Consider the following 23,810-nt stretch of genomic DNA (forward strand, 5'->3'; position numbering starts at 1 on the left):
CAGATCAGCTAAGGCTATGTAGTAAAACCCTATCAGGGACGGAAAAAAAATAGATTTCATAAGACACAAAATGGTATAACCATTTGACATAATGTCCCTGAACTGTAATGAGAAAATATTAAGGATACAGTTAATTTTTTAAGGAAATACCTATAGCAGTATCTTAATTTGGTAGAGGGACTGCCCTAAGAAAGTTCTTGCTTGAATCAAAAAGTAATAAAAACACATGGGGCTGGAGAGATGGCCCAATGGTTAAGAACACTGGCTGTTCTTCCAGAGGAGGCAGTTCAGTTCCTAATTCCAGTTCTAGGGGGACCTATGACCTCTTCTGGCCTCCATGGACACTGCAAATATGTGGTGCGCTTAACATACCATGCAGACAAACCACCCATACACATAAAACAAAAGTAAATAAATTTTTTTAAGTTTTTAAAAATATTTTTATTTACTATTTTCATTTTATGTATATGAGTGTATTGGCTACATGCATGTGAGTGTACCCATGTCGTGCAATGCCATGGAGGTCAGAAGAGAGATGCGGATTCCCCTGAAACTGGAGTTAAGGACGGTTCATAGCCGCCATGTGGGTGCTGGGAATCGAACCTGGGTCCTCTGCAAGAGCAGTCAGTGCTCTTAACTGCTGAGGCATCTCTCCAGCCCCTAAAAAATGTTTTTTAAAAGTACTGAAAAACAGGAGGACTGCCAAGTTTGAGAATGGTCTGGGCTACATAACAAAATGCCATCTCAAAAAACAAATGGACGTACTCAAAACCTATTAACCCAAGAGCAATTTTCTGCTTCTTTATTCTTCATAGATGAAATATCCTCCAAATCATACCCACTCTTCAAGAAAAATTTCAATTACTCCTCCAAATGGCCTCTTCTCCCAAGACTCTCCCCTCATACTAATCATCACCATTCTTCAATTATAGCCCTCATTTGCAAAGCCCACACATCTAAGCACTGCCTTACACTCTTACATGAGTATGGACATCTCGATAAAATTGGTAACTCCTAAGAGGTCTAAGATCCTTGCCTTTTTACACTCTGTTGACAGAGCTACATATCCACTGATTCATGTAATGTATTCACTGAATACAAACTACATTACTCCTAAAGTAATTCCATTCACTTAAGGTTGCGAATATAAGGAATTACACTGTACTGTGCTGAGTGTGATGATGCCCCCAAATACTACAGAAGCACAGGAGACAGTCACCGATGGAGTACAGAAGAGACTAGAAAGTAGTACAGGAACCAATTCATGGAAGAACTATCTGAACTCAAAATCTGTGCAGAACTTGGGCAGGGAGAGAAGTTAACAGAAGCAAAAACAATATGGTGCCTAGAGATAGTGAGCAAAGCCACAGATGGAAAAACAAGGTGTTCGCACAGTAGACTCTCAGTAACTTACTGGCTAAAGCCAGGTGACTTTTAAAGTCAAGCACATCTATAAGATGTCAGTTTCAAATGAACTCATTTCCTCCTCTGTAAAATGGAGATAATAATGCTTCCATCCTAGAGTTATTATAAGGCTTAAAAGAAAACAATGTGTGTTTGGTGGTACATAATTAGTCTTTTTCACCTGTGTAGTTGCCAGTCCATTACTAATACTGAATCCATTAATTGTTATCTGAATTTGTCCTCTGTTAATCATCTCAATAACTGCTTCTGCAATTGTATTCATAGGAATGACAGGCATATTAAGAGCTGTGTTGCCACTGTCTGCATTGTCTCCTATATCAGGACACTTCATCTGAAAAAAAAAATCAGAGATAAAAATGTATGAGAAAAAAAATGGCAAACGCAGTTCACTTCAATGACAAAAGTTGGTGAGGTTCTGACCTTGACAATTTTCACATCTGGCAGACTATCAAGAAACGCTTTGAGATCGATGCCATTGAGGACAATCCGATTGTCATAAATGTGCCCATTGGATTTAAAGTCAATGACTGCTTTTTTCTGAGGGAATAAAATTTCAGACATGCCTTTTAGGATGCATATGGAGAATAACAAGGAATTAATGAACACAGTTCTCTAAAACTCCCCCAAAGCACTGTTTTCTACCTACCTTCAGGTGAGGGAACATATTAGCATGATCACCAATAAAAAAAGTATGGGGCATATAAGCCAGTTTCTCAGAATACTGCTCAGCAACTTCAGCTGGTGAAGTTTCCTGATCAGTGATGATATAATCCATGAAAAGCGCACCACTCGTCCCAGGGTAGCCCAGCCACATTGCCTAAAAAAACAAAAAATCAGACTGAAAACTATGAATGTTCGTCCATCTCCACATCTCTAAACCCACCAATTCAAACACATGATGTATATAGCAATCATCTCTTGAGGAAGTTTTTTCTTTTTCCAAGAAGAACCTTCATCAAAAGGCTCCCAAATTATACATGTAAATAAAGAACTAAGGCTGACTTTTTTTCAATTGTTCATATCTGTTTTATTCATACTAGTTTCAAACTGCAAATAACCCAGTGTCCTTTAGCGGATAAGTGGGTAAACAAAAGATGATGTTTTTGAGACTGACTTCTTAAGCCAAGAACAATCGAATGGCATTTTAGAGTAATCTTGTGTTAAAATGTTTTTCAAATGTTCTAGACAAAGCAGCTGTTTATATAAACCATGAACTGCCTGTCTCCACTTAACACTGTATCAGGAGGCATCCCGTCTACACTCAAAGAATTCCTCAGTGGTCAATTAGCCAGATGCAGCAAATGTCCAAGGGACATTATGAGTGATTATTCTTTACCTGAATAGGAGCTGGCCTGAGAGCAAAGAGCTCATTTCGAGCACCCTTGGTATAGCCATTCATATTTACAAGGATGTGAATTCCATCCTGGTGGATACGGTCAGCTGCTTTTCCATTGCATGGGATCTATAGAATAGAAAATATGAACTATGTATAATCTGAGCTTCAATTTGTTTTAAAGACATTATACAGAATTCAGATTCCTAGTTACAAAAGAGATGGAAAAGCACAGTGGCTCACTCCTGTAATCCCAGCACTTAGGAAGTAGAGGCAGGACGATCAGCCTGTCTCCACCAAGCAAACACAAAAAAATGAGAACCAAGTATGAATTAAGTTAATGAGGACAACATAGGGCTTAGTACCACTATAATGGTTTTAAGGCATTACAAAAGCAGAAAACAATCCTTCTGGATTGGATTTATTAATAACAGGGTTTCAGAGAAGTTAGCAATTGAAATGGACCCTCAAAGATGAACAAGTCGGGCATAGTGGTGCACACCTTTAATCACACCCAACATTCAGGAAGTAGAAACAAACGGATCTCCATGAGATTGAGGCCAGCCTAGTCTACATAGAGTTCCAGACCTCTACAGGAAGAATCTGTCAAAACAGAAGGAAGGAAGGAAGGAAGGAAGGAAGGAAGGAAGGAAGGAAGGAAGGGAGGGAGGGAGGGAGGGAGGGAGGAAGGGAGGAGAAGCCAGGCATATTAGGGCTGGGGAGATGGTTGAGAGATTAAGACCACCAGCTGCTCTTGGAGAGGACTTGGGTTTGATTCCCAACACCCACATGGTTGCTAACAACCGTTCGTAACTCCAGTTCCAAGGGAATCCAACACCCTCTTCTAACTCTGTGGGCATTGCACTTACAGACATGCAGGCAATACACTCATACACATAAAAATAATTAATTAATTAATTAACTAATTAATAAAAAAGAAGCCAGGCATAGTGTTACAAGTGTGGACTTTGTCTCAAAAAAATTAAAACACAAAACCAAAAAATGACTAGGAATTTGACAATCTCAATGTCAAAATAGTATCAATACGGGTCTAGAGAGATGGCTCAGTGTTTAAGAGCATGCTGTACAAGCATGAGGTCCTGAGTTCAGATCCCAGCACCCACATAAAAAGGCAGATGTGACCACACACGAACACTTGTAACCCCAGCTCTGTGAGGGTGGAGGGAGACAAGAGAACTGCTGGGACTTGCTGGCTACCAGCCTAGCTCTTAAGTTCAGTAAGAAACCCTGTCTAAAAGAAATAAGGTAGAGACATCTATCATCCTCCTCTGATCAAAAATGGCCAAAGCAAGGGTGGCATGTGCCTATGATCCTAGCACTTGGGAAGCTAAAGCAGGAAGATTATGAGTTCAAGGCTAAACTGACTACTTGGTGAGATTGTCATTAAAAAAATAAAAAGGAAAGAAAAAGGAAGTCAGGCATAATGTCTCATACCTGTAATACTAGCTCTGAGAGGATTAAGTTCAAGGCTAGCCTGCACTTACACAATTGTGCCTTACACAGTTGAGATCCTTTCTGGGAAAAAAACAAAATCAAGACTGGAGACGTAGATTAATTGGTAGGTGCTAGCCTAGTATGCACACCACCTCAGATTTGATCACCAGAATGGCATGAAACTGGGCATGGTGAGAAGGCCTGCCTGGGTTGAGACCCTGTCTTAAAACACAAAAACAAAAACAACCCAGAAGGCCAGGCATATTTTTTGTTTGGTCTGAGTTTTTTTTTTTCCTTTGGACAGGGTCTTCCTAGTCCCAGCCCACCTGGAAATCACTATGTGGATCAAGCTGGCCTTAATCTTGCAGAGATCTGCCTGCCTCTGCCTCTGCACTGGGATTAAAGGCATGTACCAACACGCCAGGTGTGGCCAGGCATATCTTTTTATTTAATTTTGATGTATTTATTTTTCTTTTATGTGCATGAGTGTTTTGCCTGTATGGAAGTACATTCATGTATGCAGTACCTGCAGAGGTCAAAAGAGAGCATCAGATACCCTGGAACTGGAATTACAGATGGTCATTAACCACCATGTCGGTCCTGGGTCCTCAGAAAGAGCAACCAGAGCTCCCAACCAGGAGCCACCTCTCCAGTCCCCACCCCCAGCATATTTTTCAAGTAACAGCTATACTACAAAAGATATTGGATTGGTGTGTAATATTTGTTAAATAATGTAAACCTCCCAAATCTATGAGGACTTCAATTATTTATTATTTACTCATTCATTTTTGAAGTAGGATCTTTAGTCCAAGCCAAGTTTCAATTCCTGATCCTCCCACATCTGCCTCCACCTCCCAAGTGCTGAAATTGTAGATGTGAGCCAAGACACCCAGTTTCTGCTGTGCTAGGGATCAGACCCAAGGTTTTCTGTATGCTAGGTGTGCTGGATAGCTTTGTTGTCGACCTGACACACCTGGGTAGAGGGAGCCTCAATTGATGAACTGCCTCCATTGGACTGGATTGTGGCCATGTTTGTGGGGCATCTTCTTGATTACTGAGTGACATGGGAGGGCCCAGCCCACTGTGGGTGGTGCCACCCCGGGCAGGTAGGCCTATGTTGTATAAGAAAGCAGGCTGAGCAGGGGCCAGGGGAGCAAGCCAGTAAGCAGTGTTCCTCCATGGCCTGTGCTTCGGCTCCTGTCTCCAGGTTCCTGCCCTGAGTTCCTACCTTGGGCTCCCTGATGAACTATGACCTGGGAGATGTTAAGAGAAATAAACCTTTTCCTCCCCAAGTTGGTATTGGTCAGAGTGTTTTGTCACAACAATGGAGAAAGAAACTGGAACACAAGGCAAGCACTCTACCAACTGAGCTATGTCTCCAATCCAATTACATATTGTATATATGCATGTATATTTATATATAGTTATATATGTATATGTATATTCAAGTATGCATGCATATTTCATAATATCTTTTTAATGTAAAGTATGAATATTTATTTCAGGCTTTAGATCCCAATTGATACCAAAAAACAAAATCTGATCTCTCTCCTGAGTAGCTGAGGCCCCCATGTTGGATGGTTTCATGGAGGCAGAAACAGCACATTTCATCAGGCTTAGCAAGAAGCAAGTCCCTGATGCCCACCGTATCCTAGCCTTAGGAAGGGAAAGGAACAAAATTCACCACCACGGGGTTGAACAGATGCACACACACTAATGTAAAGAAGCAGTTAAACCTTGGCAAATTGCTTTTTTTTCCTGTTTTTTTTTGGGGGGGGGGTGTTTTCTTTTTTTAGTTCTGTTTTTGGGTCTTTTGTTTACACCTTTTTTTTCCCCATTTTCTTTTGCTACCCAATATATGCACTTGTGAACTCCCAGGGGGTTCCCAGCTTTAAACACATTAAATGTCTTAGATTCTTTAGAAATCTAAAAACAGACAAACGTGTTTTGCTATGAACGCTCTGCAGAGATGAAGTGAGGCAGGAGTCTAGTGGTAGTGTTTTTTAAAAAAGAATCAATACAGTGACGAAGGGGTAAAGAATGCAAGAATTCAGACATTCTGTGGAGGGTTATTTTCTCTCCAGTAAAGGTCCATGAAAAGGAGCAGACTGAGTGAGATCCATAGCAGGAGCTCTATGTGTTTTTCCCACCCCGTGAATAAGTTTTTGCTGAGGGGCCCCTGCTAGGTTCCCACTTGCTCCCCTTCCTTTGGCTTGAGATGGCAGGGCAGTATAGGGGCACTGAAGGAACATGTCATGACTTCACATTGCCAGAATCATCATCATCGTAACAGTCGGCATCTTCTTCCGCCTCATCTTCATCATCAATGTCGTCGTCGTACAAGTCGTCATAAAGCAAATCTGAGCTGCTGTCATTGGAAGGTACTTTAGTTTTGATGCAGTATTCTACCAGGGTTGTGGGGACCTTCACTCCATCTTTTTCTGCTTCAGCCTTAGTGGCTCAAACCTGTTTCCTAATGATTTCAGCATATTCTTTGTCTTTTCCTTTACTGTCCTTCCATTTCCTGAACATAACTAAAGCACCCACACTGACTGGGGAAAAGGTGTTGGGCTCATTAAGCAGTGAGATTACACTTAACAGAATAGTCCTCACATTCTGAGTAGGATTCCACCTTTCAGAGGGCAGTTCTCCACTCTGTGGGTCATATACAGGCAGATGAAGAATTGAAATGCGTACATCTCCATTCTCTGCCTTCCAAGTGCTGGGATTAAAGATGTATGCCACCACACCTGGCCTATCCAATTTCATTTATGTATCATTCTGTATTTTATAATTGGACTTTTATTTAATTTATTATTTATTTTTATTTTCATCTGGATTTTCTGAGACAGAGTCTGTGTAGTTCCAAGTTGACCTCAAACTTGTGGCAATCCTCCTAACTCAGCCTCCCAAGTGCTGGTCTCATAATATCTTTATTAGTCACCAAAGTGGCTAATAAAATCTAAAAAGAAAACAATCTATACATTCAGCAAACTTAATTCTCCCATAGGTTTCAATCTTAATTTATCATAACTTATAGAGGAAAGAACAACAAAGTCAAAAACAGAAATAAAGACAACCAGCTGGGCATGGTGGCACACACCTGGAATCCCAACAGTTGAAGGGCTGATGAAGGAGGTTCACCAAAAGTTAAAGTCCAACCTGGTCTACATCATAGGTTTCAGGCCAGCCAGGACTAGCTACACAGTGGGGCTCTGTCTCAACCCTCCCCTGTAGTAGTAAAACCATCGAATGCAAAAGCTCACAGAAATAGATGAATCTGTTTGTTTTCTTTTGTTTGAGATAGGGTCTCATGGAGCCTAAGCTGGTCCTTAAGACCGGTCTTTTTAAAAAATATTTTATTATTTTTTTAATTTTATATGAGTATATTACTTGCATATACATAAGCATACCCATATTGTGCAACACCCACAGAGGACAGACAGAAGAGGGTGTTGGATTCCCTGGAGCTAGAGTTAGGATGGTTGTTAGCAGTCATGTGGGTGCTGGGAATCAAGCCCCAGTCCTCTGCAAGAGCAGCCAATGCTCTTAACTGCTGAGCCATCTCTCCAGCCCCACCACTAACTTTTTAAATCATGATCTTCCTGACTAAGATATATTTTCTTTAAACTGTTTAGGGGCAGGAGAGATGGGTCCAGTTCCTAGCACCCACACGGCAGCTCACAACTGTCGTAACTCCAGTTCCAGATATCCAATGCCTTCTTCTGGCCTCCACAGGCAATGCACACATGTGGTACACACATATATACATACATATTATTCATATATAAATATATTTACACACAGGCAAAACACTCATACACATAAACTAAAAATAAAACTTAAAGTATCTTACACACGAGGCCCTGGGTTCAATTCCCCATCCAAAAAAACAAGTGGCTAGAGAGATGGCTCAGTGGTTAAGAACACTTGTTCTTTGAGAGGACACGGGTTTGGGTGTCAGCACCCATATGGCAGTTGTTTAACTGTCCAGAACTCAAGTTCCAGGGGATCTGATGCCCACTCTGGCCTCTCCTGGCATTTTATGCACATGGCATACTTACTTACATGCAAGCAAATCACTCATACACATAAAATAAAAAATAAGTTTAAAAACAAAAAATTGGTGCTGGAGAGATGGCTCAGTGGTTAAGAGCACTGGCTGTTCTTCCAGAGGACCAGGGTTCGGTTCCCAGCACATAAAGCAGCTAACAACCATCTATAGCTCCACTTTGGAGGATCCAAAACCCTCTCTAACCTCTGCTGGTATTGCACGACACAGGTGCACTCAATAGATGCAAGTAATATACTCATACACATTATTAAAATAAAACCCCAAAACTCTACTTAATGTCAATAGCTTTTTTTTTCCAAATTTACTGAAAAAAAGTTGAAAGGATCAGAGTTTTACTTACCTGAGAAAGATCAATGAAATGATTGGCTTCTGCCATCACTTTCACTCGGAAGTTTGTGCCATCATCTGGGCTCAGGGCATAACAGAACACCTGAAAAGCAGCAAAGAGTATACTGAGTTTAATAACCTAGGTTCTGATTTTTCCAAGACAGTGGGTTTAATACCTAAAGTGACAATAAAGTCACCAAAAAAAATAATCTTACCTCAAATTTATCAGGATTATGCATGCCTGGAATAGACTGCATAAGGTGAGAAGTGGGATGATTCCCAAAGTCAGAACTCACGTATCCTACACGCAATCGACCATCACTGAGCTTCAAGTCTTTTGGATGTTCATATGGTGGTTTATGAAGGACATTGATCTACCAACAGAATGCAATGTTCATTAGCAAAGTCAAATGGTATGCAAATTTTTACCTAACGAAACTAAAAATAGGGACTGGGGATACAGTTCAGTTGGTATAGTACTTGCTTAGCATGCATAAAGCCCTGAGTCCCATAACCAACACTGCATAAAATCCAGGAATGGAGCTCAGTGTGATAGTTCACACTTTTAATCCCAATACTCAGGAAGCAGAGGCAGGTGGATCTCTGTGACATCAAGGCCAGCCTGGTCTACATAGTGAGTTACAGGCCACCTGGGGCTACAGAGAGACATTATCTCAAATACCGTTAACAACAAAATAAAAACAGGCATGGTGGTTCAGGCTGTAATCCCAATAATTGGGAATTGGGAGGTGGAAGCAGAAAGATCAAAGATTCAAGGTCATTCTAGCTACACACAGAGTTTAAGGCTAGCCTGGGATACATGAAAGTTTGCCTCAAAAATATTTTTTTTAAATAAAGAAAAATCTAATAATGTACCAAACCTGCATTTAATACCTATTGAGAAAACTTTGGCCAGAAAACTTCATTTAATTCATATGGCCAGTCTGATGCAACCTCAGCAGTTTATATTAGTAGTCAGCAGTTATTTAATGGCTATGCAGTAGTTCCACTTCATATGTGACCCATTTCTGAGAATTATGAAACAGCCTAAGCAGATCTAAAACTTCAAGGGATAGAAGCATTGCAGATAGAGCACAATAAAAGTTCCAGTATTTTAGGAAACTCTGCACGGAAGTGTCCTTTAAAAAAGATCTATTTCTGTTTCATATGGGTATTTCGCTGACATGTATATATGTACATCACATGCCAGGCATGGTGATGCATGCCTTTAGTCCCAGCACTTGGGAGGCAGAGGCAGGCAGATCTCTGTGAGCTTGAGGCCAGCCTGGTCTATATAGTGAGTTCCAGACCAGCTGGGGCTGCAGCAAGACCCTGTCCCAAAAAGATAAAAAATATATTAAAAAATTAAATTAAAAAAAAAAAATCACATGCATGCAGTACCCAGGAAGGCCAGAAGAGGGCACAAGATCCCCTGGTACTAAAGTTATGAACCATTGTTAGCCACCATGTGCATGTTGGGAACTCAACCCAGGTCCTCTGCAAGAGTAGCCAGTGCTCTTAACCACTGAGCCATCTTTCCAGCCCCAAGGAAGTATTCTTAATAACAACAATAACAACAAAAAAAACCTACTACCACTGTATTTTCTGGAGCAAATTCCAAACTAACCAATTAGTGCTCTAATTCTCAAAGGTACTGAGTATAGAATATCAAACATTTTATTCAACATTAGAGTGGGGTTTTTGCTGGAGAGATGGTTCAACAGTTAAGAGCATTGGTTGTGGATTCAGTTCCCAGCACCCACATGGCAGCTAAAAACCATCTGTAACTCTGGTTCCAGGGAATCTGACAGCGTCTTCTGGCCTCTGCGGGAATTACATACATGTGGTACACTTACATCCATGAAGGCAAAACATTCAAACACAATTAGATAGATGATAGATGGGTGGGTGGGTAGGTAGGTAGGCAGATAAGATAGATAGATGATAGAGAGATAGAGAGAGATGATAGATAGATAATAGATAGATAGATAGATAGATAGATAGATAGATAGATAGATAGATAGACAGACAGACAGACAGACAGACAGACAGACAGACAGATAGATTAGATAGATAGCACTCCAGAGGCAGAGGGAGGTGGATCTCTGTGAGATAAGAGGGCAGCCTGGTCTGCATAGTAAGTTCCAGGCCAGCTGGGACTACATGGAGACCCTGTCTCAGAATAAAACAAAACCAACAACAAAAAAATCATCACATTGTAGAGTGGGGTTTTTATTGTTGTTGCTTTTAGTTTGTTTTTTAATTGTTCTTGTTGGATGGGGGTTATGGCATGTTTTGGGTTTTGAGGCAGGCTCCTGCTACATGGCCCAGACTGGCCTCAACTCACCATGCTCTTGTCTCTGCCTCCAAGTGTTGGGATTATAGGAGTGTTGAGATTATAGGTGTGTACAACACCTTCAATTTAAAGGAAAACATCATCAATAATTTGTTAATGTTAGCCATTGAAGTCTCCATCCTTTGGAGTAAAGGGGTTAATCTAGACAAAGGACAGTGAGAGGGTCTTCTGGGGCAGCTAATAAAGTTTCATTTCTCAGCGTGGATGATGTTCACCTTAAGGTAGTTCATAAAGGCATACTTTTGATATGCATGTTTATCTACATTTCAGTTTATAACAAAAAATTAAAACAAAAGAGTCACCTTATCCAAGCAGAGATTCCCATGCCTCTCAGCAATAGCCTTCCTGAAGCCATGAGAAAGAGGGTATAACATACTATGATGAGGATGCACAGAAGGCAGCCTGTTCTTCTCTAATTGGTCAGCCACAATACTAACCAATTTCTTCATTCTCTCATCGTAGTCCGTCCAATCACAAACAATCTAGAAGAAGCAAAGAGAAATTATCATGCAGAAAATCCTACCCTAGGATTTAATATTTTACACGTCTTTGACCTCCTAAGAGTAGTATCAGATATCCTCCTAAAAACACCAACAAGATGATTCAGCAGGTAAAGGTGTTTGCCACACAAGCTTGATGACCCCAGTTCCATCCCTGGGACTTACTTGGTGGAAGGAAAGAACTGACTCCATAAAGCTGTCCTCTGACCTCCACTTGCAAGTGTGTATGCACACTCCCCCCACAGGCACACAAATAAATAAACAAATAATAAATTTTAAAAACTGTCTCCAGTCAAGCTTGAATTATGGTACATAACAATTAAAAAGTGATCACAACACTGAAAGCAAATTACTATTCTTTACCTGTAGGCAATGAGCCAAGTTACAGTAAGCATCGGGAAAATCAGGCTTAAGTTTCAAAGCTGTGCGATAAGAAGCTATTGCTTCTGGAATATTCCCTGAATCCTGGAAAGAAATAAAGTAAGTTGGTAAGAAGATTCCTATAACGAATGTTCAGTGCTAAGATGCCCACGTTAGCATAAACAACAGTACCTTGTGAATGGAAGCCAGATTGCTATGTGCATCTGCGAAGGCAGGGTTAATTTGAATGGCACGAGTATAACACTGCAAGGCTCCCTGGACATCCTGCATCTCCTTTAGCGTGTTTCCCATATTAGAGTAAGCATCAGCAAAAGTAGGGCTGATTCTGAAGGAGAGGACAAGGATTTGACAAAATCTTTAACTTGTTCTGTTGTTATTAAAGCATTTTAGGTGCTAGGCATGTGGTCCAGTGGTACAGTGCTTGTCTACCAATTGTGAGGCCCAGAGTTGAATCTCCAGCACTAAAAGAGGGGAGCCAGTTTAGCACCTGCCAAATGCCAAATGTTTAATAATTAAATAATAACAGTTATCAAAATAAAGGCCAGTGAGAAGGCTCAGCAAGTAAAGGTGCCTATCATCATGCCTAACAATATGAGCTCGATCCCAGGACCCACATGGTAGAGAGAATCAACTACTGCAAGTTGTCCTCTGACCTGCACACACTTGCTGTAGTATGTGCCTCCACCTCACCCCCTCCCACACACACAAATTAAATAAAATGTAATTTCTTAAAATTTAAATAAATTTCACTATAAAATTTTTAAAGAGCAAAGCTTCGAGTTTCTTACCGAATGGCTTCCTTATAATGCATCAGGGCTTCCTGCAGTTTGCCCTGCTGTTGCAGTACACTGGCTAAGTTCGAATGTGCAGCAGCAAACTCTGGGAAGACCTAGAGTCAAGATCACAACTGACATTTTAAAAAAAAAATAAACACACAAAAACCTGCCGTAACAGCAGAAATAACTTCCCACAGCTCTGAGAGTTTTACAAAAGTACCTCAACTTCTCGCCATCTCCAAGTCTATTCATTCTTCAAAGCCTGGTAGCTCCAAATGTACTTCTTCCTCTATTTTATATCTGTCCATACTTCAAACAGGAGGAAGGCTTCTCTTCCTCTTTGTTTATGCTGACCAAGCCAACAGTACTACAACCTCTTTCTAAACTCCTACCACACCTCCTAGCCAACAGCCATCAGACATGGAAATGATACATGTACTGGTAACTTCTCACTTCTCTCTTTTTTTTTTTTTTTTTGGTTTTTTTGAGAAAGGGTCTCCCTGTAGCCTCAGCTTGCCTGGAACTCACTATGTAGACCAGGCTGGCCTCGATCCTCCTGCCTCTGCCTCCCGAGTGCTGGGACTAAAGGCATGCGCCACCACGCCAGGCTGGTAACTTCTCTTAAGCGTACTGGTCAATGTCTTTGTACAGAGTTTATTGATGCAGAAAACAATAATTCAATGTACAGAATTTTTTAAAAAGTTTTATTAGAATATTAGAAAATGTATAACAAAATAAAAAGTAGTTACCAAGAACAATAGCGGTATTAAGTCATTCAGCATATCCAACAAATCAGTGTCCAGTTATAGCAATTCCCACTGCACTATTGATTTATGCAATCAAAAAGGAGACCCAACTCTCGGGACTTTTCTAGAATGCCACACAGGGCGTTACACAGTATTCTTGATACTAAGATCAACAAAAGACCCTCTTTGCAATGACTCAACCACTATCTTTTCATAAGAGGTGGATGGCAGGCAAACTTACCTGCTTTCCCCTCAATTATCACATAGACTAAATAAATACCCAGCCACACCACGTTCAACATACTTCTAATGCTTTACGATACAAGCGGACTGCCTCTTCAATGTTTCCCTGTTCTCGTTTGATGTTAGCTAGGTTATTCAGAGAGTCTGCATGGGTAGGACACAGGCGGAGAGCTGTATTATAACAATCTTCTGCTTCAGCAACCTGGAAAATAAAACAAACGATTTAGAAACTACATAAAACATCCAGAGCCACTACTGCTATTTTCTAGGAATTTGAGTAATTGCTTAGTTAAGCCTAATGGCTGCAACACTCCACAAAATGCTTATTTTTTGGTATTCATTCCATCAACCCAAACTACCAAGTAAATCAATATAACCATCTCGGTAACTAATATGCATGAAAAAACTTTTCTTAATCTTACGAGATAACAAAGAAATAAAAATAGAGTAAAAGTCCTTACACTGCCCTTCTCTTTGAGAGCATTTGCTAGGTTGCAATAAGCATCAGGGAAATGTGGCTGTAGTTCTATTGCTCGCCTGTAGGTGTCGATGGCCAGATCTATTAGGCCTTGCTCATAGTACACACAAGCCAGGTTGCCATGCACTACAGCATGATTTGGGCTCAAACTTAGGGCTCGAAGATAAGCTGCCACAGCTCTGTGAAAAAAGAAGAAAATATATACTCAAAATGCAACTGATTTTAATTTCTTTTTAATTTTATTATTTTTATGCGTATTGCCTGCATGTAGGTAAGTGCACCCGTGTCGTGCAATGCCCTTGGAGGACAGAAGAGGCTGTTGGATCCCCTGGAACTGGAGTTACAGACAGTTGTTAGCTGCCATGTGGGTGCTGGGATTTGAACCCGGGTCTTCAGCAAGAACAACTAGTGTTCTTAACTGCTGAGCCATCTCTCCAGCCCCTAATTTTAATTTTATCCATTGTCTGCATATATATATATATATATATAGCATATGCACGTGTATCTATGTGTGTATGTATGTGTTATGTGTGTATGTGCAGATTCATATGCCTCGTTGCACGTGTGGTGGTCAGAGGGCAACTTTGGAGTTGGCTCTCTCATTCCACCATGGATTCTGGGGATCAAACTCAGGTTATCAGGTTTGCACAGCAAGCACTTTAACCCACTGAGCCATCTCACGATCACAAAATCCAACTAATTTCAATTGATGTTTTGTTACAATTAACTCCAGATATACATATATATATATATATATATATATATATATATATATATATATATATGAATTAACTTGTGACATTTTATTACATACCAAAATCTTATAAAATGTATTTTTTGTGGTGCTGGGAACTGAACCTAGGGCCCCATACATGCTAAACAAGGACTCTACCACTATATCTTCATTCTTGTATTTTTAGTTTTTGATTATTCTGTCAGATCTCACTCCATAGTCCAGGCTGGCCTCAAACTCTCAGCAACTGTCCAGCCTCAGCTTCTCAAGTGCTGGTATTACAAGTATTAAACAACTACACCGAGACCTGTTCTGTTCTTTTTGTTTTCTGTTTTTTGAGACAGGGTCTTACTCTGTAGCCCAAGCTGGCCTGGAACTCACTATGTAGCCCAGCCTAGCCTTGAACTCACAGTCATACTTCTGCTTCAGCCACCAAAGAGCTGAGGTTACAGGCATGAACAACACCAAACTGTAAAACATTTTCACAGGGAGACATTGTCTATTTCCAATGAAAAAATAAGCTTTCCTTTAACAATAAAAAAAAAAGTTAAGTCAAGAGGCTGGAAAGATGGATCAACAGGTAAGAGCTCTTGCTATGTAACCATGAGGACCTGAGTTCGGATCTCAGCACCCATGTAACAAGGCAGGCACAGTCGTGTATACACCTGTAACCTCAGCACTGGGAGAAGGAGAAAGACAGGAGGATTACTGGAGCTTGCTACCTGCCAACCTAGCCAAAAATTCAAGCTCCATAGAGGAGAGAATAGGTGGAAATTCTCAAAGGAATCGGTAAAAAGTGATAGCCTCTTCTGGCTTCAGTGTACCCACGCACCTGTATACATATGTGCACATTCACCCTCCCTCTCTCTTAGAAAAGCAGTCTCTAAAACAAAGAAGTTAAAAGTCAAGCTTTACTTAGCCTTCTGAATCGGATCAAAGGAACAATTCAGTCTAAGAGGTAATCATTTCAACAGTTTTACATTAGAGGAAATTTCAACTGAACTAACAGTGGAAGGATAAAAACACTCAGGAAAGCCAACAAAGAAAAAAACAGGCAACATTATCTATAAATAAAATGTAACAAAGCAGACATCAGGAGGAGGGAAAAAACTACACTCTAGAAAAACATGCTTCAGCGAGCCATTGTATTCAAGTCCAAACTCAACAAAGATAAGAAAATAGATCAAATAGAACATTCTCTCACCTGTCAAAAATGCGTGCCTCTTTCAAGACATTTCCTAAATTGATATAAGCATCCAGAAAATTTGGGTCAAGAGTGACAGCCTAAAAATTACAAGACAGTTACTTAGAACAAGTTAGGATTTTGTTAGATTTACTCATCCATGTTTTATTTTGAAGTCATTTTAGACATCCAATTACACATTTTCTAGAAGAAATCTCACTTTTTTTTTGGTCTTTTTGAGACAGGGTCTCCCTGTAGCCCCAGCTGGCCTGGTTTCGCTATGGAGACCAGACTGGCCTCAAACTCCCGAGATCCGCCTGCCTCGTGCACCACCACGCCTGGCTCTCACTTTATTTTTAAAAACAATTTATTTAGTTCCTTCTCATCATCTATAAACCTCAGTGACACCAAAAATTAACTGGAGGGAGGGGCTGCGAGTGCAGCTCTGTGACACAGCATTTGTCTAGCATACGCAAGTACCCAGATTCCATTCCCTGCACCATATAAAATGTTATTTAGACAATTATTTCTCACTGATGATTTTGTTTCTAAGCAGAAAGTGCTGCTCAGATGTAAGACTTTAAATCTTGGTCTGCAGTACTGTAGTGCCCACCTGTAGCTAAGGGAGATATCCCACGAGTGTTCTGAAATGATGGCTAAATGTGTTTTCTCCTCCTATCTAGAAGCCTTTGAGAGGGAACTGACACCGATTCTAGCCACTCCAACAGCTACCAAAGTGCCTGAAAACAAATCCTGAGTCCATCACTCTCAAGTCCAGCCTTGGCAGACAAAAGAAAAGTGAGGAGGAACCCAACAGAGGGATGCTTTTGGAAGCTCCCGCCAAGAAATCCCAATGGATCTCATATGAACATTTGAAATTTGCCCTGTTCTTTTATTTTCCCCCTGTCTAGAACTTGTAATGCTAATTACTCTTGCCTTTACTTCTCCTTCACATATCCTACTCACCAGTCAAGAACTTTCTTTTCCCCCTGAAGATAAGAGTTGTGCAATTTAGGAGTCTTTTAGATAGACCCACTGAAGGGGTACTCCAATTGCCTCACCCTGCGGCCCTGTTCAGCATGGAAGAAGCCAGGGCGGTCTGCGTCTCAATCCCCTATTGGCAATTTGGGTAACCCCTTCAGAGGATGGTGTCATAAGAATAGGAGGCAGGAATTGTTTAGGCAGTTAGGGTAAAAAGACCCTAAAGAAAAGTAGCCAGTTTCTTGGCTAAAAGTCAAAATGTCCTTGGGCCTCTCAGCAGCATACTCTCTTCCAAAGGCCAAAAATGTCAATCGTATTTGGGAGCTCTTATCTAATCCCTAAAAGATCTTAGGGTTACCTCTTCAGAGGGGAGAATGTTAGAGTAGCAAAAAGCCCAAGAAAGAGAGAGAGAGAGAGAGAGAGAGAGAGAGAGAGAGAAAGAAAGAAAAAGTTTTTTTAAAAATTAAGAAAAAGAACACTTGCTGTTCTTCCAGAGGACCTGGGTTCAATTCCCAACACCCACATGGCAGCTAACAAGTCTCTAACTCCAGTTCCAAGGGATCTGACACCCTCTTCTGACCTCTGCTGGGCATTGCAAGCACATGGTGCACTTACATACATGCAGGCAGAATACTCATACATATAAAAATAAAAATAATAACATTTAAAAAGAGAAAAGAGGCTTATTTAGCGTAATGCAAAAAGAAGGGCAGCAGGCATAGTGTTACCAGCTCTGCCAGTGTCTTCTAATCATCTCAGTTTAACTTAAATCTCTAATTTTACTCCTGTACTTTGTTAAAAAGACAAATCAGATTTTACATTTTGATGGTGAGATCCCTATGGTATCTTTTAACACGTTTACCTACTCCATGCACTTCCTATAAGCTTGTTAAACTAAACACATAAGTCATTTCTGGGTGTGATGTGGGGTGTGGGGTGTGTGTGTGTGTGTGTGTGTGTGCGTGTGTGCGTGTATGTGTGTGTATGTATGCTAAGAATCAGAACTCAGGGCCTTGCCCATGCTAGGCACACAATCTAACACTGAGCTACACCCCCAACCTTTGTTTCTCTGAAAGTCTACTTAACCAACCAAATTATCTACTTCTATCACAAGGAACATAGTGTCCAACGGCATCTTTCATTGCCACTGTTAAAAGCCTAAATCTATTAATGGTGATAGTCTGTCACTCCTTCACTAGGACCCCTTACATTCTACTGCTCAGAATGTAAATTAGTACAGTCATTTTAACCTGTTTTCGAAATAAGTCACTCCTTTATCATCAAAACTGACCAATAAATATTTTTAGTATAACCAACTCAGATTTAAGTATATTTAATAAATTTTAAAATATTTCAGTTATTATTTCTATTGTTCAAGTCCCATCTTTAACTGCTAAGAGCCTCTTCTAATTATGTACTGAGTCTTTTATTTTGTAATTTAAAACAATTATGTGTGTGAGTGTGAGTATGTAAGTATGTGCCATGGCAAGAGCATGGGGGGTCAGAGGACAACTTTTGTCAGTCAGTTCTCTCCTTCCACCATGGAATCTGGGGCTCAAACTCAGGTCATTAAGTTTGGGCAGCAAACTTTCTCACCAGAATGGTTAGTTTTAGATTTATTTTTTATGTGTATGGGTGTTTTGCCTGCACATTATGTGCACTATGTGCATGCAATGCCTCCAGAGGCCAGAAAGGGACACTAGATCATCTGGAACGGGAGTTACAGATGGTCCTTAGATGCCATGTGAAACCCAGGTCCTCTACAAGAGCAGCAAGTACCATTTCCACAGCCCCTCCTTGTTTTTGTTTTTGAGACAGGGTCTCACTGTGTTACCCAGGCTGGCCTGGAACTTGAAATAATCCTTCTTCCTCTGCCTCCCAGTGCTGGAATTACAGGCATGTGCTACTACTCCTGGTTATGAATCCTTCTGATGCAACCAAAGAAATACTTTAAAGATTTTATTTTATTCTTAATTACATATATATGTGGGCATCTGTGTGGCAACCAAAGAAACACTTTAAAGATTTTATTTTATTCTTAATTACATATATATGTAGGTATCTGTGTGGGTATGTGCAGATGCCCACAGAGGCCAGAAGAAGAATCAAATTCCTTGGACCTGGAGTTATAGGTCACTGTGAACTGCCTAACATGGGTGCTGGGAACCCAAACTCAGCTCCCTGCAAGAGCGGTGCATGCTCGTAGCCACTGAGCCATCTCTCTAGCCCCCAAAGCAATACTTTAAAAGCTTCCTTGCCAGCTGGACCTGATGGCATACACTTGTATTCCTAGCACCCAGTAGCCTGAGGCAGGAGGATTACTTGAGCCCAGGAATCCCAGACCAGCCTGTGCCACACAGCAATATCCCATCTCAAAACAAATGAAAAACAGCACAGGACTTTAATTCCAGCACTTGGGAGGTGGAAGCAGGAGAATCAGGAGTTCAAAGTCATTCTTTGCTAAATGAGATTCTTTAAAAAAGCAAAAAAAAAAAGAAGCAACTGTATGGGTAACTAAGTAAATACTCCTTTGCTGTCTGGTATGACAAAGCATTCCAGATAAATTTCGTGTTTTTCCTATCCCAGACTTGGAATCAGCATTTTCATCAAGAAGGTCTGAACCCTTGAGTATGTTTCACTCATGTGGCCCGCTTTCAATCTTCAGTGTTTCCCTCCAAACCTTTACTATGGCTTTGCTCTCAATAAAGTTATCCTACTTCTTCTGAAAAAAAAAAGGAAGGAAGGAAGGAAGGAAGGAAGGAAGGAAGGAAGGAAAGAAGGAGTGAGCAGCTCTGCTTTGGTGGCTGCCTTCTTCAGTCAAGCTGCTTGCTAAAAAATTTTTTTTTTTTTTTGGTCAGGTGTGTTGGTGCTCACCTTTAATGCCAGCACTCAGAAGGTAGAGGCAGGGAAATATCTCTGTTAAGATTGAGGCCAGTCATCTGGGGCTACAGTGAGACCCTGTTTCAAAAAAAATTTTTTCCTAAACCAGATGGAGTGGTCATGCCTCTAATCCCAGCACTCAGGAGGCTGAGGCAGGAAGATTGCCACTAGCTCAAGGCCAACCTGAGCTACATAATAATTCCAAGCTAGTCTAAACAGAGAGAGACTCTCTCTCAAAAAAATGACCCAAATAATAATAAAAATCATTTTCAATTACTAAAGTATATTCTCAGTGCAAAACCACAAAGTGCCATACCACATGCCACCCAGCAAATGCTGCAATACTGTCAGAAACAAAGACATTACAGAGCTAGTTAAGTAAACGCCTATTACTTTATTCTAGTAAGAACATTCTGTACACATAAACATTTCATAAATATCAATTATTAATTTAATGACTAACCTTTTCAAAGTGATGAATTGCGAGCCAAATCTCCCCTTGTGCATTGAAAACACAGCCGAGATTACTCCAGGCTACTGCAAAGTTTGGTTGCGTCTCAATTGCTTTCAAATAACATGCCTTAGGAGGGTTTAATGAAAGACGGGAGGGGAAGGAGATAAAGGGAAAGGGGAAAATTTGTAAAGGGGGGAAAAAAAAAAAGATTGGGGAGGGGGAAGAAGGTGATATCATTATTTCTTCTCTAACCAGCCAAAAGTGACCCTGCAGCATAGGCTCGCTTGCGCCAAAACTAATGCGCTGCCACAGCTGGCTGCTCCTGCGCCCGCGCCACCAGAACCCAAGTGCAAACCACCATGTTCAGTTCTACCAAACAAGGACCAACCCTTATAAGGGGACTCATCCAGGAGGTTGGGTGCTACCACACTAATACTGGACTTCTATTATCTGAACGCTAAGTAGCTCTAGTGATTGATGCCCAAGTGGGCACTATCTAAGGACAAGTATTCCTACCCCCTTGCTTCCCAAAGTGTGCTCTTCAAGATGCTAAGAGTTATCACAGGTGAGAAAAGGCAAAAAAAAAAAAAAAAAGAAAAAGAAAAAAGAAAAAATATGAATTTCATAATCAAATACATAATGAAAATAGAAAACAGGTTTCTTAAAGTGGGTATGGTGGCACAGGCCGGTAATCCCTGCACTTGGGAGGTGGAGGTAGGAGGATCAGAAGTTCAAGATCCTCCTCAGATACAAAGTGAGTTAAATTTTTAAGAAAACAAAACAAACAAAAACAAGTTTCTTACAGACCTTTCCGAAGCTTTTAATGGTATGAAAGCGTCCCCTGAGCTTTGCTGAACATGCAACTCTCTCATCAAGCATTTTATTAGGATACTATGAAACACACCTGGGGAAATGCTGCCTTCTCAACATTAAAGTTCCTCGATAACATCAAAACTAGGTCTACCGAGTTGAACAAAAAACTTCTGCCAAGTCAGGCATCATTGTCTTGGCTTTAAGTTTCAGACTCACAAAGCCCCTGTCTTCTGAGGACTAAAGCTAAAACCTCACATGACAGGAATGCACCTAGGTTGAGGTCCCTGTAATGCAAGCGCAAACATCGCTGGCGCCACCTAACAGCATCGCACTGCGCAATCGCTGCGAACTGCTGCGCTACATAGAACACCCCTAGACGCAGCAAACGGCCAACCAGATCCATTAATCTACTAGACAGGCCCGTAGAGAGTATTTGCTTAATGAGATTAGTTGGACTCAAGGTACGTTAAAACCCAATTTTATCCAAAAAGGCTACAGAATAGAACTGAGGGAGCCAGTCAATCAGATTACTCATCTAGTCAACCGTTCACAGGGGCTCATTCGCACGCAATGCGCATTAACGCTGCGCAGCCTTTGCGCTACTGCAGGGTCACAGCGCATCATCAGAAGAGCAGAATGCTGCAATCCAAACAAAGAAGAAAAAGGAAAAAAAATGAACAACGAGAAGAGTTAGAAGCTTTTACTAGTAAATTATCTCCAATAATTTTAATATCTTAATTAAATTTTACTTATTTTGACAGAATTGTGGCTATAGTATAAAACATTCTTTTACATAACTTGCTTGTAAATAAAATTATTTTAAGCTGTTTCTGAAGCCACAAGACAGAAGATTCAGGCATGGAGGCAAATTGTTTTGCTGTGGCAGTTACAAACCCGTTACCATATTTCTCATCATGTGACTTTTCGGTGCGTTCCTTGCTGGAAGAGGAGGAGGAGGTTGTGTGTCTGCCCTAGATCCAGGCCTCGAGCTCCCTTCAGCGAGGCACCTTACGCATGGAATAGGAGGTTTCACCCACCTGAAACCTTCTAAATACAATATCAATGGTGAAAAACCAAAAACAAGAGAGAAAATAAAAACAAGATCATTAGTAAAAGTTCAACAAAGCAATTGAAATTCTTTGGATGTCTATTACATATGGGAATGAGGACAGTCTCAAGTCTGTAATATGGGAAGCATGCAGAAGGGAGAGGGTTAATCAGGGCTATTGCATACAGCAGGGATTTTTTTTTTTTTTTTTTTTTTTTGCTGGAAGAAAGGCTCTTCATTCTCTACAAAGACAACTTAATTTTGCTTCCATCTACTAGGAATATATGCTGGCTTGAATTTTCAAATGCACTGATTACAAAAGAAATACATTGCATTTCACTCAAGAGTATTTTCTGGTTTACTAAGTTCTCACCAAAAAAAAAAAAAACAAAAAAAAAAAAAAAAAAAAAAAAAAAAAAAAAAAAAAAAAAAAAAAAAAAAAAAAAAAACCAGAATAACATTTTCAAACTAGGTGTCTCCAGAGCTCTGAAATAAAGAAGTCAGCAACCTAATGCAGGCGCAACGTCTCAGCCTAAACCGATGTCTAAAGCTGCAGTGAAGTGCAATTCATGTTAGCTGTCCGCTTGGTCGGGTGACAATTAATAGGAGCTTATCAAATATTATTCTATAAATTACCAATTGTTTCATCAGCTAAGATTGAAATCAACACAATTAATTAGCTGGAAACCTATATAAGGTTAATCCAAAGTGTCAGCAGAATTTATGAGTTATGCACTTAAAACTAGTGCCTTTTACCATTCGGTGGTGCTGGAAAGCCTTCTCCCTCCCTGGTTGAGCAGTCAAACAGACAGCTACGCTGCGCATACACTCCACGCATTAGCATGCGCGTGGGGCTCAGAGCAACTGGTGGGAGTTTCAGAAGCATTCTGGTTTCTCCCCACTCCTCACCCCTGCAGCGCGGTTGCGTAAGGTGGCTTGTAACAAGACAAATGCATTTATAAATTTAATTGTAAATTATACCAAAAGCTTTAATTAACCCAACCTGGTGTTCAAATTCATTATTTGGAAACACAGAATGCTAAAAGCCACCTTTCCACTTTGGCAAGTTTTCTTTCGATCAGTCCATTTCCCAAACAAACCAGCTTTGTCCTTCTGACTTTTTTTTTTTTAAGGAGGTGGGGTGGGGAGGAATAAAAAGAAGTGAGGAAGAAAAGGAGATAGATAACTAGGATTGGGGGGAAAAAGGAGGAAAAAGGAGCTTGGGGAGGAAGTGGGGTCAAGAGGGGCAGGATGTTCCAATTATTAATTTGCAATATTTTAACAGCCTTTCTTCCACTGTAAAAGGGGTGAGGAAGATGAAGGGAGGAAGGTTAAATAAGAATTTTAAATGCCAGTATTACAGGGTAACATTTGGATGAAATTCTTCTTCACTTACAAGCCACAAAGGACTTAGAAGAGCAGCATTTTCAATGGCACCTGCATCATATAGGAGTCTTGAGCCAAATTACAGGCGCTCTGCTTGTCACCAGCAGGCAAGCCTCAGATTTGAAGGAATATTATTGATTCCCACATAACATCATGATGGAGCCCATTATTATAAAGATGATCTAGCTCAGCAGAAAGGCTCCACGCAATGTTCAGGTTCTTGCTTTACCCCCCAGA

At 40.6% G+C, this 23,810-nt stretch overlaps 1 protein-coding gene and 1 pseudogene across 5 annotated transcripts in view; both read right to left on the reverse strand.

The window, feature by feature from the left end:
• Ogt (O-linked N-acetylglucosamine (GlcNAc) transferase) overlaps positions 1 to 23,810 on the reverse strand; it is a 49,026-nt gene that overhangs the window by 12,275 nt on the left and 12,941 nt on the right. For all 5 annotated transcript variants that reach the window (XM_017794972.2, XM_008855562.2, XM_029557445.1 and 2 more), the window contains 14 exons: positions 20,336 to 20,452; positions 16,033 to 16,112; positions 14,079 to 14,274; positions 13,679 to 13,819; positions 12,641 to 12,741; positions 12,024 to 12,177; positions 11,835 to 11,936; positions 11,274 to 11,453; positions 8,831 to 8,989; positions 8,629 to 8,718; positions 2,762 to 2,887; positions 2,072 to 2,242; positions 1,846 to 1,962; positions 1,586 to 1,756 (listed from right to left, as the gene is read on the reverse strand). In XM_017794972.2, the coding sequence (XP_017650461.1) occupies positions 1,586 to 1,756; positions 1,846 to 1,962; positions 2,072 to 2,242; positions 2,762 to 2,887; positions 8,629 to 8,718; positions 8,831 to 8,989; positions 11,274 to 11,453; positions 11,835 to 11,936; positions 12,024 to 12,177; positions 12,641 to 12,741; positions 13,679 to 13,819; positions 14,079 to 14,274; positions 16,033 to 16,112; positions 20,336 to 20,452 (1,905 nt within the window). The remainder of the gene's footprint in view (positions 1 to 1,585; positions 1,757 to 1,845; positions 1,963 to 2,071; positions 2,243 to 2,761; positions 2,888 to 8,628; positions 8,719 to 8,830; positions 8,990 to 11,273; positions 11,454 to 11,834; positions 11,937 to 12,023; positions 12,178 to 12,640; positions 12,742 to 13,678; positions 13,820 to 14,078; positions 14,275 to 16,032; positions 16,113 to 20,335; positions 20,453 to 23,810) is intronic.
• LOC103751963 lies at positions 5,992 to 6,982 on the reverse strand (annotated as a pseudogene).

The sequence above is a fragment of the Nannospalax galili genome, unplaced genomic scaffold (genome assembly GCF_000622305.1).
Source record: "Nannospalax galili isolate Female #2095 unplaced genomic scaffold, S.galili_v1.0 scaffold747, whole genome shotgun sequence".
In the NCBI taxonomy this organism is placed as follows: Eukaryota; Metazoa; Chordata; class Mammalia; order Rodentia; family Spalacidae; genus Nannospalax; species Nannospalax galili.